Raw genomic sequence first — 14,593 nt, 5'->3', positions numbered from 1 at the left:
GGTAAGAAAAGCTAAGTTTCATTTATATTGTAATTGTATTTCAAATATTATTTAGGTAGTGAATATTTTAGGGCATTTGACCTTTATTCTTTGATTCTGCTAAAGTATAGGTGATAAGAGAAATGAAGCCAACAGGTACAGACCCAAGGATCTTAGCTCTAGCCGCTGAAGTTGCAAAAAGTCCTGAGCAGAATGTCCCTGTTATACTGTTGAAGTTAAAAGGTAAGAAAATCTTCTTGTAATTGGTAACACCGTTTAAATAAAAAACAGTATTTCATCATTGGCACAATTTTAGGATTTGTTTCTAATTTGTTCAGAGAAATTGTAACACTATGATAGAGCAGTGATTTTGCCTTATAATTTATTTTTAATGTTATTCAACATATAAAAATACAAATAGCCCCTGGATGTATTGAGCAAAAATAAGTATATCTTATTTCCTTTTGCCTTAGAAATAATAAACAACACACCTTTAGGAAGCTCAGAGTTGAAGAAAATCAAGCAAGATATATATTGCTATGACCTTGTTCAATATTGCCTCTTGGTCCTCAGTCAAGACTGTTCTCGAATTCAGGGTGGTTGGACTACAATATCTCAGCTTACGCAGATATTAAGGTAAATTGAAGCACTAAGTTAGTTTGTTTTTCAGGGATGTAGTAGTTGATTCTGATATTCAACATTTGCTTCTTTTCTATTCATCTGCCTAACAAGCATTGGCAACCTCCTGTGATAGATTTTGGTTGTACTTTTCCTTCATACTGTATATGATTGTTTATAACTCTATGTGCAATTATTTGACTGCCTAAAATTTTACTCCATAACCTTCATGAAGATGGTGATCTTTTTTTTTTTTTTTTTTTTTTTGTGGTCACTACTGAATCCCAAATGCCTACTTAATATACTCTTTATTGACTAAGTAATATTTGAAGAAATAAAGGCATTAAGGCACTGGTTTTGTAATTAAATAACTTAAAATAGAGATTGGATGATAGTCATGTAAATGTATGGTACAAGGCAGAATGAAATAGGTGCTAAAATGAAAGTAATGCACCCAAAGTACTATAGGAGAACATATATAAAAACTAGTCATTTTAGTTTGTATTGGTTTGGTTACCTTCTGTTTTATTCAGTTGCCCAAATCCTGTCAATAAAATTTAGAAGCAACACTTACTGGTAGACTGCCATGCTAGAATTTCATAGAAAAGAGATCGAAATCATTTTTTAAAAGGAGGCAGTGAAATAAACCACATGTTCTCAGTGCCCAAACCACTTCCTGGTTAAGTAATTGGAAGTGTGCATTTAGTAACTGGATCCCAGCTTTCTTTTTTTTCGTTTTTTTGTTTTTTAGACAAGCCATTTGATTTTAACAAACTATCCTCACTAAAGGGCTTTTGTCCTATTTATACCATGTCTTGGATTCTAGCTTTCTAAACTGTTTATTCCTACTTTGTTACTAGGTAAAGGCCAAATTTAAACTATACAGTTAGAAAGAACAGTTAACCAATGTATATAATAATCTTTTTTGTACTTTAACTTTTAATATTAATATTAATGATTTTCTTAAGTAAATAAAGCCATTTGATTAGAAATGCTAGCTGATGACAATATTGATTGAGCCAGGCTCTCAGGGGGTAGAATCCAAGACTTAAGAAATTCCTATGTTTGTGAACACACAAACATAATTCCATTTATTAATGCTCTCAATCAAAATAGATACTCTTAACATTAGAAACCAAGGAGAAAAGAAAAGCTGATAGACGTGAGTGTTAGCCCATTAATTTTAGGACTCAAAATACAAACAAATAAAAGAAAAATAAAACTTATCAATATATGAACATTAGCCACTTAGGTATTTTAGCATGCATAATATGTAGTTGTTATTGTTTATTAGTATCTACAGATTTTGTTGAAAAGACTCAACCAGCAGTACTTACTCATTAGAGTACACACATAGAGACCATTCTTGGGTTTGGGGCTCTTTTTGATATTAGTCTACAAAAATACTTCTTATTGAGACTTCTGAATATATTTAACTTATATCCAGGGAGTGACTTTTATGTGCAGTTTCAAGCGGCTCCATTTCTCTAAATGACTTTCTCTTTTTTAATGTATATTGTAGAGTGTTCCTACTAGAGTTAGGTTTTTGCTGATTTCCCTTCTATATAAGGAATATGCCAGCAAATATTTTGTAGGAAGTAGAATTGTTATGAAATTAGTGTTTGATTTCCTTATCTGTTCCTTGCAGACTAATCCTACCTGAGTATTTTTTAGCTGTCAGATGTTTAAAATGGATCAGTTAACACAAATGATATTTGTGAATTAAACTCTTAAGGCATCCTATGGCTTTTAAAGTAATTATACTGAAAACATGGCTTGTTTCTCTTTATTGTGAGCCAAGTGTCTTTTATTTCCTCAAGGGTTAACATGTAGGTTTTTAGGATGTATGCATCCTGGACCTAAATGTAAGCAAGGTCCATACCACTGTTTACTTTTCTAGAAAGTTGTTAGGCTAATTTTCCAATGTAAGAAATTCTTTATTGGCTTGACAATAAAACAAAAGAAGGATACTAAAAATTCTCAATAAAGCGTAGTGTCTATAGAAACTTGAGTATTCAACTGAAACTTATAATTAACACAAACTTGTACTCTTATTTCAGCCATTGCTGTGTGGGCTTAGAGCCAGGAGAAGATGCAGAGGAATTTTACAATGAATTACTTCCATCAGCTGCAGAAAATTTTTTAGTTTTGGGAAGACGATTGCAAACATGTTTCATCAATGCAGCTAAGGTATGTGTTTATTTAGTGTTTCATATTTTTTAGCCAAATCAGCTTAATTTTTGAGAAGATGTTCCACATTATTTTTTGAATGTGCAATATTTGGCTGAAAGTACATTAGAGTTGTGGATTTAAACATTTTTAAGGTTACAACAAAAAAAATCTTTATATTTGAAATTTTTAAAATATTGGCTAAAGTATACTATTAATATATTTCATTTTTGAAGGATTTGCCTTACTGTTCAACTTTGGGCAGCACCCATAGATACGTATTTCCATGCCATTCTTTTTAAAACATACTTTCTACTTAAATTAACAATTGAGGAAAGTATTTTCTCTAGGCCTGGGACTTTTCTGAGTAGCTACAATAGTGAAGAAGAATAAAGATGAACTTTCTGTTTGATATCTTTCTTATCTTTTCTAATCAAAATATTTCAACCCAAACATAGGGATCTTTTCAAGTGTTTCTTGGGTACATTGTGCAAGATACTATATACATACTCTTCTTCTTTGACTCATGAGGTTAGAAGTATGTTGCTCAATTTCCAAATATTTGAAGATTTTCTAGATACTGTATTGTTATCAATTTCTAATTTAATTCTATAATGGTTAGGTAACATTCTCTATATCTTTTCAATCCTTTGAAATATTTTAAACTTGTTTTCGTAGCCCTCTAAATGTTTTATCTTGGTGAATGTACCATTACAAGCAACTTTTGCTTTGCACCATGTTGTCATAACTGAAACGCATGCATAACAGAACCATGGAAAGATTTTGATACACACAGGTTTCATTTAACATGATACTACGCAACAGCAAGGACTACTTGTATACTTGAATGTGTACTTTGCAGTTGTTGTGTGTTCCATAAATGTCAATTAGGTCAATTTGTTTAATAGTATTGTTAAAGTCTTCTAAATTCTTACTGGTTTGGTTTGTTTACATGTTCCACTTTTTAGTGAGAAAGGGTACTAAAATCTCCAACTACAATTGTGGATTTGTCCAATTCTCTCTTTAGTTCCATCAGGTTTTGCTTCATATATTTTAAAGCTCTGTGATTAGATACTTACACATTTAAGAATGTAAGAATGTTACATCTTCTGGATGAATGAATACTGTTATTATTATGAAATGATCTTCTTTATCTCTGGTAATATACCTTATCTTGAAGTCTTCTTTGTTTACTATTACTAATATTGCCACTCCAGTTTTCATATAATTAGGGTTTGCATAATATAGTAGTTCCCCTTTTCTGCAGTTTTGCTTTCTGTGGTTACCTGTGGTCAACAGTGGTCCAAAAATATTCAATGGAAAATTCTGGGAATAAATAATGCCTAAGTTTTAAATTGCATGCTGTTCTGAGTAGCTTGATGAAATCTTGTGCTGTCCTGCTCAGGACATGAGCATCCTTTTGTTCGGCATATCCATCCTGTATACCCTACCCACCTATTAGTCACTTAGTAGCCATCTTGGTTATCAGATAAAAAAAAACATATATAGGGTTCAGTACTATCCATGGTTTCACACATTCACTGGGGAACTTGGAACATAGCTTCCATGGATAAAGGGGGGATTATGACTACTGTAGTTTTTTCTCAGCCTTTTACTTTTTAATCCTCTGCTTATACTTAAAATAGATCTCTTATAAGTAGCATATTATCAGGTCTTGCTTTTACATCTAGTCTGACAAGCTCTATTTTTAAAGGGTGTCATTTACTTGAATTTAATGTAATTCTTGGTCTGATTGGGTTGAATTCTACCATTTTGCTGTTTGTTGTTTTGTTGTTGTTGTTGTTGTTCCCTGTTATATATACCACTTTTCATCTTTTGTGCTATTTTGTCATATATTTTACTTTACATATATTATAAAATCCACCATAATTATTATTTTCACATTAAATTAATAGCGTGTTGACTTTTAAAGAATTTAAAGAAATGGAAGAAAAATGGTCTTTTATATTTACTATGGCTAGTCATCTTTATTCATTCATACAGATCTGAATTTTCATTTGTTTTCATTTCCTTTCAGGCTGAAAAGCCTCCTTTAACATTTCTTACAGTATAGTTCTATTGGTAATGAATTTTCTCAGCTTTTGATTATGTGAAAATGTCTTCATATTGCCTTCATTTTGAGAAATATTTTTGTTGCATGTGTATAATTCTACTTCATTGGACTTTTGTTTATTTTTTCTGCACTTTAAAGATTTTGTTCCATTGTCTTCTGACATCTATTGTTTCTGATGTAAATTCAGCCTTCATTTTTGTCATTCTCTATATAAGGCTGCTCTTTATCTCTGGCTGCCTTTAAAACATTCCTTTTTTTTTTTTTTAAAGACAGAGTCTCACTCTGCCTCCCTCGGTATAGTGCAGTGGCATCATCATAGCTCACTGCAACCTCAAACTCCTGGGCTCAAGCAATCCTCCTGCCTTAGCCTCCTGAATATCTAGTACTACAGGTGCATGCCACCATACCCAGCTAAATTTTTTTTATTTTTTTTTTTTGTAGATATATGGGGTCTTGCTCTTGCTCAGGCTGGTCTTAAACTCCTGACCTCAAGTGATCCTCCCACCTCAGCCTCCCATAGTGCTAAGATTACAGGCATGAGCCACTGCTCCCAGCCGATATTCACTTTTTTTGTTTGTTTTCAGCAGTTTTACTTCAATGAGCTCTGTTATGGATTTCTTTGTATGTATCTTGCTTGGGATTTGCTTAGTGTCACGTATCTGAGTTAATATATTCACAGTAAGAAAATTTTAACCAGTATTTCTTCAAATATTTTTTTTTCTGCCCTATTCTGTCTACTTTCCCTCTAGGACTCCAGGTTATTGAGGCTTTGTTCATCGTTTTGTTGTTTAGTTTGGACAATTTCTATTGGTGTGTGTTCAAATTCACTGACCGTGTCTTATACAGTGTCTAATGTGCTAATAATCCCATCTAGTGGATTTTTTCATGTATTATATTGTTTAATTTTTTTATTTTGTTAAATTCTATGATTTCTATTTACTTCGCTTAATTATTCTGGAATTCTCTTTTTCACCTCTCATAGCCATCTTTTCCTGTAGATTCTTTACCATATTTATTATAGTTACTGTGACGTTCTTATGTATAAATCCAATACCTGGATCATTTGATAGTCTATTTCTATTAACTACTTCTTTTGAACATTGGATTGAATTTTTCTGCTTCTTCACATGTTTATTAATTTGTTTAGAGTGGACACTGTGAATGACACATTATAGAAACAGAGGAACAGTCCTTCAGAAGAACAATCTTAATCTTCCTCTGAAGACTGTTCAGAATAGTTATATTCTGGCAGATCAATTGATCCTGTGGCGGCTTGGTTTTAGCCTTTCTCAAAGTAGATTTACTTATAAATCTTTGTTTTGCTATGGAGTATTGCCCTTTATCCTGGTTCATGGTCAAGGTATGGTCCTTTTGTGGTTTAGGCCAAAGCTCAAGATGTTAACGCAGACCTTCTTTCTGACTTGGAAGAAGTTGAACTCCAAACTCTGTATGCCTAGCACTGGGCAGATGATGAAATTGCTAATTTCTTTTAGCCTTCCAGCTATAGATCTCCTGGGCTCCTTAGAACTTCTTTCCACATTTACACAATATAGGAGTCAATAATTCAATGGAATTTTGAAGCTCCCTACTTTGTTGCTCACTTCTTTCCAAGCTGTTATCTGGCAGCCCCAAACTCCAATTTCTGACTCCTCAGCCTAGTTAGACTGCATGTTTTTGTTTTAACTCCTTTCTCTGTGTTAAATACATACTGGGAAAAGCCAGATGTATTAATTAGTGTTCTCCAGAAAAACAAAACCAATAATATGTAGAGAGATATTGGTTAATTGTAAAGAATTAGCAAATATGGAAGTTCACAGGTCCCAAGATTTGCATTTGGCAAGCTGGAAACCCAGGAGAACCAATGGTGTAGACTGAGTTTAAAGGCCTGAGAACCAGGAGAGCCAATGGCATAGTGCCAATCTAAAGGCCAACAGGCTTGAGACCCAGGAAGAACCAGTGTCTCAGTTTGAGTCTGAAGTCAGGAAAAAATGATATTCCAGCTCAAAGGAAGCCAGGCAAGAGGAATTTCCTTTTATTTGACAGAGGGTCAGCTTTTTTGTTCTATTTAAGCCTTCAACTGATTGAATGAGGCCTACCCACATTAGGGAGAGCAATCTGCTTTACTTAGTCTAAAAATTTAAATGTTATACTCATCCAAAACACCCTTCAGAGTTTATAATTTTGCTTACAAAAAGCATGAATCAATAAACTATGACCTATGGGCTACATCCAGCCTGTCTTTGTAAACTAAGTTGTGCTGGAACATAGCCACACCTGTTTGTTTATTTTGTTCCTGGTTACTTTCACCCTACAGCAGTAGAGTTCAGTAGTTGTTAGAGATTGCAATGCCAAAAATATTATCTGGCCCATAACTGATACAAAAGTAACTTCTATAAAGGGGAAGAGGAAGGAGCAACCAATATGAACAAGAGTGATTAGTAAAGCTTTATAGAGCCAATGGTAATTGGTCTGTCTGTTTTCAGAGAATAGGTGAGATTTGAAATATGAGGGCATTATAGGTAGGGTAAATGGCCAAGACTAGGAAAGAGAAATAAGTATGGCATACTTGAATTCCAGTGCAGATACTTACCAGACTTAGATATAGTATTCTCATTGAAAAAGATTGAAAGATAAAGTAAAGTTGAGCAAGACTGTGAAGGGTAGAGAGTTTCAGAAAGGAGTTTGAACTTGATTCTACAAATAGTGGAGAGGCTTTTGAGAAGACTTAAGAGTATGCTGGATAGAGTAGAAGAGACCATTTCAAATTGTTGCTGTAAGCTACAACTGAGGTGATAAGGGTCTTGACTTTACTACAAAGAGAGTCAAATGAAATATTATAAAGAAAAAATTAAAAGAATATAAAATGTGGAAGATACCACTTTTGTATAGATAATGCATAACAATGTAAGGGTGAGTCTAAGCTGACTGACTCTTAGGTTCAAGTCCTCATAGATGTATAACAGAAATGGTAATTCAAAGGTAGAAACTGAGTGGGAAAAATGATGCAATCCCTTTGAAGTTAGTTGAATTTTCAAGTGGTAATGTCCAAGTTAGAAATATGGAATTGATGTTTGATTGAGAGGATAGGACTATTGCTATAGGTTAGGAAAGCCCTCTAATATGAATGCAAGTTAAAACTTTGAAGAGGAAAGTGATGGAGTATGAGCTTTCTTAGGGATGTAGTATAATATCCAAAGGCTATGTACAGAACTTTAGAGATATATGAGATAGATGCAATTTATCTGGGCAAATTGATAAATTGTGGCTCAACATGCTTGATTGGTGAAGAAAACTGCAGGATCAGATATTGAGAAGGCCATATTTTATTTTTTCATATAATATTTGTCATCTTAAAGAGATAAATTTCCTAGGTATTCTACCTGCAGTTTAAATAATTTAAGTAATGGCATCTAGTTTATGGCTTCGTGGTCTATCCCTATATAGTACAATTGGTAGCCATTAACCCTATGTAGCAATTAAGCACTTGAAATGCACCTTTGTAACTGAGGAACTGATTTTTTTTTTTAATTATTTTAACTTTAAAAATTAATGATCAGTTCAGTTGTTAGGACACTTTTAAGTGTGTTTGGAAAACATGAGTATATAAATCTTTTTCAACTGTAAATTTTGTGAATACTAAATACACATCAGGTATTTCTGATGAAAATTTAGCATCCAAATTGAGATCTGCTATAAGTGTAAAATACCCACCAGATTTCAAAAACATCATACCAAAAACATTTTTTACATTTATTTCATGTTAAAATGCTATTATAAAGTATATTGTTACTTGTTGCACCTGTTTCTTTTTACTTTTTAAAAATGTTCCTACTAGAAAATTTAAAATTATCTAGATGGCTGGCATTATATTTCTTTTGGATAACACTAAACTATAGAGTTAGCTTACTCATAAGTAAATAATAATTGAAAATTTAGCATGATATTCCCTTCAGTTATGCTTTTTCTATTAGAAGACTAGATAAAATAGAAAAGCATAATTATCAATTATTAATTACTGTATTTAATAAGGACAATTGAGCATAAGATGTTATAAATAACTAGATACTTTTAGGTACTTATTACATTATTCTTTATCTATTATTAAATACAATTCTCTAACTTTAAGTTGATTTTACTCATTGGAAGATCCTCCTTAACAAAAGTTGCTGTTTGCCTCCACCCTCCAAAAATTCCCAGTGTAATTACTTAGCCTCAGATTTGGGTCCTCTTAACTTTTGTCTGAATATCTAGCTTCCAGACTGGTTTCTTAACTTGACCCGTTTTCTTCATTTACACACTGATTTTAGGTTTCTGTCTGGTTTTTTTACTCGTGGTCATCTTCTGACCTTTATTATCTACATGGATTTGATACATAGATTTTGTAATCTCTCTTTTAAAATCTGTTTGGCTTTTCTTTGTAATACTTACCAATCATTAACCAATCTCTTATTTGGTTTTTGTTTTGGTTTTTGTTTTTTGTAAAAGCTGTTTACCGTCTCTTTTGGGTTCTACCTTCAAGTTGGGTAGTAGCTACAAGTTACAAATGTCTTTAGTCCTACTTTGACTCCTAGCTTCTGGGCCTTGTCCCAAGTCTGATTTACCCACATGCTTCTCCCTTCTTTTACGTTTCCAGTTTGGAGCCAGTTTCTTTACCTCCACTTGGGGAAATGTAGCAGGATTATTTTGTTCTGACCTCTTTGTCAGTTAATTTTTTAAATGATATTTTCTCACTAAACACCTCAGGAATCAAAAAATAAGTACTGAGGAGAGTGAAACTTGGCATTAATGAATACTTCATATTCAATGTGCGACCTATTTTTACATTTTATATGATAGCAAGTGTCTTAAATCTGAAGACAGCAGAGGCTCATCTTAGAATTTATAAGAAATTATAAGTCTACAAGGCTGAAACAACTTATTTTTGAAGAGTTCTTAGCTATATATACATATGGGCCAACTATCACAGCTTGAGCAGATTCACAACTTTTGTGAATTATGGAGACAAGATAACTCAATCATTGTATTAGTCTGTTTGGGCTGCTATAACAAAATACCATAGACTGGATTGCTTAAAAAATAGATATTTCTCACAGTTTTGGAGATTGGGAAGTCTAAGATCAAGGTGCTAACAGATTCAGTTTCTGCTGGAGCCCATTTCCTGGCTTACAGACAGCCTCTATCTTTGTGTGTACTCACATGACCTCTTCTTTGTATATGTGTTCAGAGAGAGAGAGAGAGCTCTGTTATCTCTTTCTCTTCTTGTAAGGGCACTAATCCCATCATGAGGGCACCACCCTCGTGACTTCATCTAAACCTAATTACCTCCAAAGGCCCCACTTCCATATTAGAGGTCAGGACTTGAACATATAGATTTTGGGAGATACATACAGTCCATAACAATCACCATGTTAAATTAAGTACCATTTAAGGTGCTTTGAATATATAAAGATATAAAGAATAGACACAATCTTGCACTTAAAGAATTTCCAAGCTAGTAAAGACTAATAAAGTACACAGGGTCTTAGCATTTCTTCCTTCGTCCTTTCCTTTTTCCCTCCCTCCTTTCCTTTTCGTCCTTTCCTCCCTATCTTCCCTTTCTTCCCTTCCATTCCTTCTTCCCTTTCTCCTTCCTCCCTTTCTCCTTCTTTCCTTCTCTTCTTCCCTTCCTTCTTCTCTTCCCTTCCCTTTTCTTTTTTTGACAGGATCTTGCTCTGTCGCCCAGGTTGGAGTGCTGTGGCACAGTCATAGCTCGTTACAGCTTGTAAGTCCTGGGCTCAAGAGATCCACCCTGCCTCAGTCCCCCAAATAGCTGGGTCTACAGGTGTGTGCCACCATGCCCAGTTCTTTGCTATTCTTATAGAAAACCTAGGACAGAGATATTTTTAATTAAAATTTTTTTTTTAAATTACAAGAGTGAAATTGAGGCCGGGCGCTGTGGCTCACGCCTGTAATCCTAGCTCTTGGGAGGCCGAGGCGGGCGGATTGCTCAAGGTCAGGAGTTCAAAACCAGCCTGAGCAAGAGCGAGACCCCGTCTCTACTATAAATAGAAAGAAATTAATTGGCCAACTGATATATATATAAAAAAATTAGCCGGGCATGGTGGTGCATGCCTGTAGTCCCAGCTACCCGGGAGGCTGAGGCAGAAGGATCACTGGAGCCCAGGAGTTTGAGGTTGCTGTGAGCTAGGCTGACGCCATGGCACTCACTCTAGCCTGGGCAACAAAGCGAGACTCTGTCTCAAAAAAAAAAAAAAAAAAAAAGAGTGAAATTGAATGAGAGATACAACAATATGGACAAACATACTGATTTGAGTATAAGAAATACTTTTGGCAGAGAATTTAACTCTGTGATAGAACATATGCTTTCCATCTAATGGGTTACAAATCTCCACTGGCATTTTGAGGCACTAAATAAATATTTGCATGTTTGGTAAATTTAATTCAGATAATTTGAAGCAACATAAAGTATGGGAATTGTGTTGGACTTGATTTCTTTTCATGACTGTGCCACAAACTCATTCTAGGTCCTTTAAGCAAATCACTTGATTTCACTGTATGTCATTTTCATCATTTGTAAAATGATTTCTGTCTCAGGAATAGCTCATACCATTATGTAAACTTTATCTTTTCTTCAGAGCACTTTTATTTAATATTCCCCTTTAATAGCATTAATAATTAATTGTTTTCATTTATATAGATATAGTATAGTATAATTATATATAAATATATTGTATAGTTAAATATTTATGTTATTTCTTATTATTATAAATATACTATTCAGTTAATTCTTTTTTTATATAGTCCATTAATACTTTTAATAATAGTTTCCTGTTCTTTTCTTCCTTTTTTTATTTTTTGAGATAGAGTCTCGCTTTGTTGCCCAGACTAGAGTGCAGTGGTGTTGTCATAGTGTACTGCAGCCTCAAACTCCTGGGTTTAAGCAATCCACCTGCATCAGCCTCCCAAGTAGCTAGGACTATAGGAGTACACCACCATGTCTGTCTAATTTTTCTATTTTTTATAAAGATGGGGGTCTCACTGTGTTATAGCCCATGCTGGTCTTGAACTCCCGGCCTCAAGCAATCCACCCATCTCCGCCTCCCAAAGTGCTAGGATTGAAAGCGTGAGCTACCATGCGTGGCTCCTATTTTTTATTATTGCATTTGTATGTAGAGATAAAAGATTCTTTAGTAAGTTCATCAAAAGGAGTAAACCTTTCTGGCCCTACAGAAAAGGTAGGGCCACCTAGTCACAGGGCAAAATTAAAATGGGGATAAAAAAGACATGGCAAAAACCTGAATTGATTTATTGATTCTGTCTACATAGTAGCTTTCCAACCAGATTTTTAATTGTATAATGTGTAAATAGTAGATTAAATGGTGAAGCATACATAGGATGTTCTAGCCTAAACTGCAGACTGGTTTTACATATACACATACACACACACAAATACATACATGCACACACACACATGTGTATATATATATAAAACTCAGAAGAGAAAAATACCTATGTGAGAATTTTGAAGTGATTTAAAGGTAAATTTTGTTAACCTATGTCAGGAGCCATGAATTCATGGGTAAAATTATCTAATAGGTGTTTTAAGGAAAGTAGGAAGTCTAGGAGTACAGCACTATTTGGGATTGACAACAATGAAAATTACCATGCCCCTGATGTGTCTTTGGGTGAAACTGGCAAAGGCAGTTTACTGGACTAAAGGGATTCTTGATCTAATGCAACTTTTTTAATGGGTTGTTTTGTTTTGTATTTTGGTTATATTTAAGTCAGCACATGTCTGTTTACTAACCATCTATCTAACCTTGTGCTAGAATATTAGGAAGAAAATATTTTCATTATTATCAAGACTAATCATGGCAATCATAACATTTTTGCTGTTCTCATCATTGCTTTTGTGCTGTAGTATAACCATTCAAGATATAGTAATATTATTGGCCTTTATACAACTTTCCACTAAAGTTACATTGGCAATATATAACAAAATTGTAAATGGCATCTGTACTACTGATTTTCCATTGTGGCACTCTAATATAGAATAATTTCTTACCCTACTTTCCAGAAAGAAAGAACCAGAAAAAAATTATTTTTTTTTATTATTGAATGAATAGTGGTTGAACATTTACTATGTGTCAGAACTGTCCTAGACACTGAGTTTATAATGAGAAGCTAAATAACATGATCACTACCCTCCTAAAGTCATAGAGTAGACACCAGAAATGAAATACACTATTAATAATGCCTTACATGCTGATATCTACATTTACATATTGCATGCAGTGATTTTCAAACCTGGCTGCGTAACCAAATCAGCCAGCTAACTTTGTGCAAATACAGATGTCTAGACCTTACCTTTGGAGATTAAAATCAGTATGTTTGAACTAAACCTGTGCATGAGTGTATTTAAAAAACTCCACAGCTGATTCTGATGTCTGGCAAGTATTGAGAAATACTAGGGTATCAACTTGTAGTTCTTATACAATTTATATTATTTTATCTGGATAGTAACCTTTTCTAGTAGGTAGAATAGGTATTATTATCCTGTAACCACAAGTTTTACAAATTAAAAAACTAAAAGCAACAAGATCATGTACCTCATAATGGCTAAGTTAGATCTAGAAACCAGGCCCTCTCACTCCCCAGAGAGGTTTTTTTTTTTTAATAAAACAAATTACAGAAAAGTAAATTGAGTTTTTCTTTTATGTTAAGGCTGAAGAAAAAGATGAATTACTACATTTTTTCCAAATTGTGACTGATTCTCTCTTCTGGCTATTGGGAGGCCATGTTCAACTAATACAGAATGGTAAGAGAAAAGATTTTAATGTAACAGATGGTCATTGTAGAGTCAACTGCTAACAGTTTGATCTTTTTTTCTAAAAATAAATGCCTTATTAACCAAACAGATAAACACAGTGAAATTAAACCATGTTGAAATAACTGTGCAATTAAAAAAAAACCTATTTGGATATTTCAGCTTTAAGTAGCTAACATTGATAATATGAATATTATATTAAGGAGAATATTGCTAAAATATAACTTTCTCCTTAGCTTTTTCTATTTAACAAATCCAACATAAGGATTAATGATACTTTGAATAGTTTAGAAAAAATAATTGTTTAGTAGATTACAGTGTTTTAGATCTATTGTAAGAGAAATTCCTATCTACAGAATAAATTATTTAACTATCCAAGTAAGAGTAAGCTTTTATTTAGTGACCTTTTAGTGAACTTGAGTTATTTTATAGGATACTTCTATTTACATTGAGAAATATAAAGATATCTTAGTTTTATATTCTGTTTACTTAAGACTGAAAAAATAATCCTTAATGGTAATACTTGAGCTGAATTTTTATTTTAATTTTTTTCCTTCAGAATCATGCCTGCACATAATTTAAAGATATTTCTATAAAAGTGTTTTTTAAAAAAACACAATCCCTGGCTCTCACGTTCACTCCATTTCACATTTTCTGAAGGCAACTACTTATAATTAGTGTAACTAATACTTTTGGTGGTTATATCCATATAGCTAAGTAACATATCTAAAAGCTTCCATTTTTTAAAGAGCATTATCTATTAATTTCCTATTATGGGACAAATATTGTTATATTTCCTAAAGAACTACTGAACAAAAAATGTAAAGTACTTAGAACTGTGGATATAAGAGACCTAGTAAAAAGAGAGAGAAAAATAATTTTTAAAATACACCATATCCCTTTTTGAAAGTAATAACTGTAACAAA

General features: G+C 33.3%; 1 protein-coding gene across 2 annotated transcripts in view; it reads left to right on the top strand.

Annotated features, from left to right (window-relative positions):
- Positions 1 to 14,593, top strand: part of IQCB1 (IQ motif containing B1) — a 60,746-nt gene that overhangs the window by 5,391 nt on the left and 40,762 nt on the right. Inside the window, exons 3-6 of one of the 2 annotated variants that reach the window (XM_012780520.2) lie at positions 111 to 222; positions 453 to 615; positions 2,658 to 2,787; positions 13,565 to 13,658. In XM_012780520.2, the coding sequence (XP_012635974.1) occupies positions 123 to 222; positions 453 to 615; positions 2,658 to 2,787; positions 13,565 to 13,658 (487 nt within the window). In that variant the 5' untranslated portion in view covers positions 111 to 122. Of the gene's footprint in view, positions 1 to 105; positions 223 to 452; positions 616 to 2,657; positions 2,788 to 13,564; positions 13,659 to 14,593 lie in introns of both variants that reach the window. The other variant, XM_012780519.2, reaches the window with a different exon arrangement.

Source organism: Microcebus murinus, chromosome 1, assembly GCF_040939455.1.
Source record: "Microcebus murinus isolate Inina chromosome 1, M.murinus_Inina_mat1.0, whole genome shotgun sequence".
NCBI lineage: Eukaryota > Metazoa > Chordata > Mammalia > Primates > Cheirogaleidae > Microcebus > Microcebus murinus.
The sequence above is the reverse complement of the archived record's forward strand: the minus strand, read 5'-3'. Positions and strand labels throughout refer to the sequence as shown.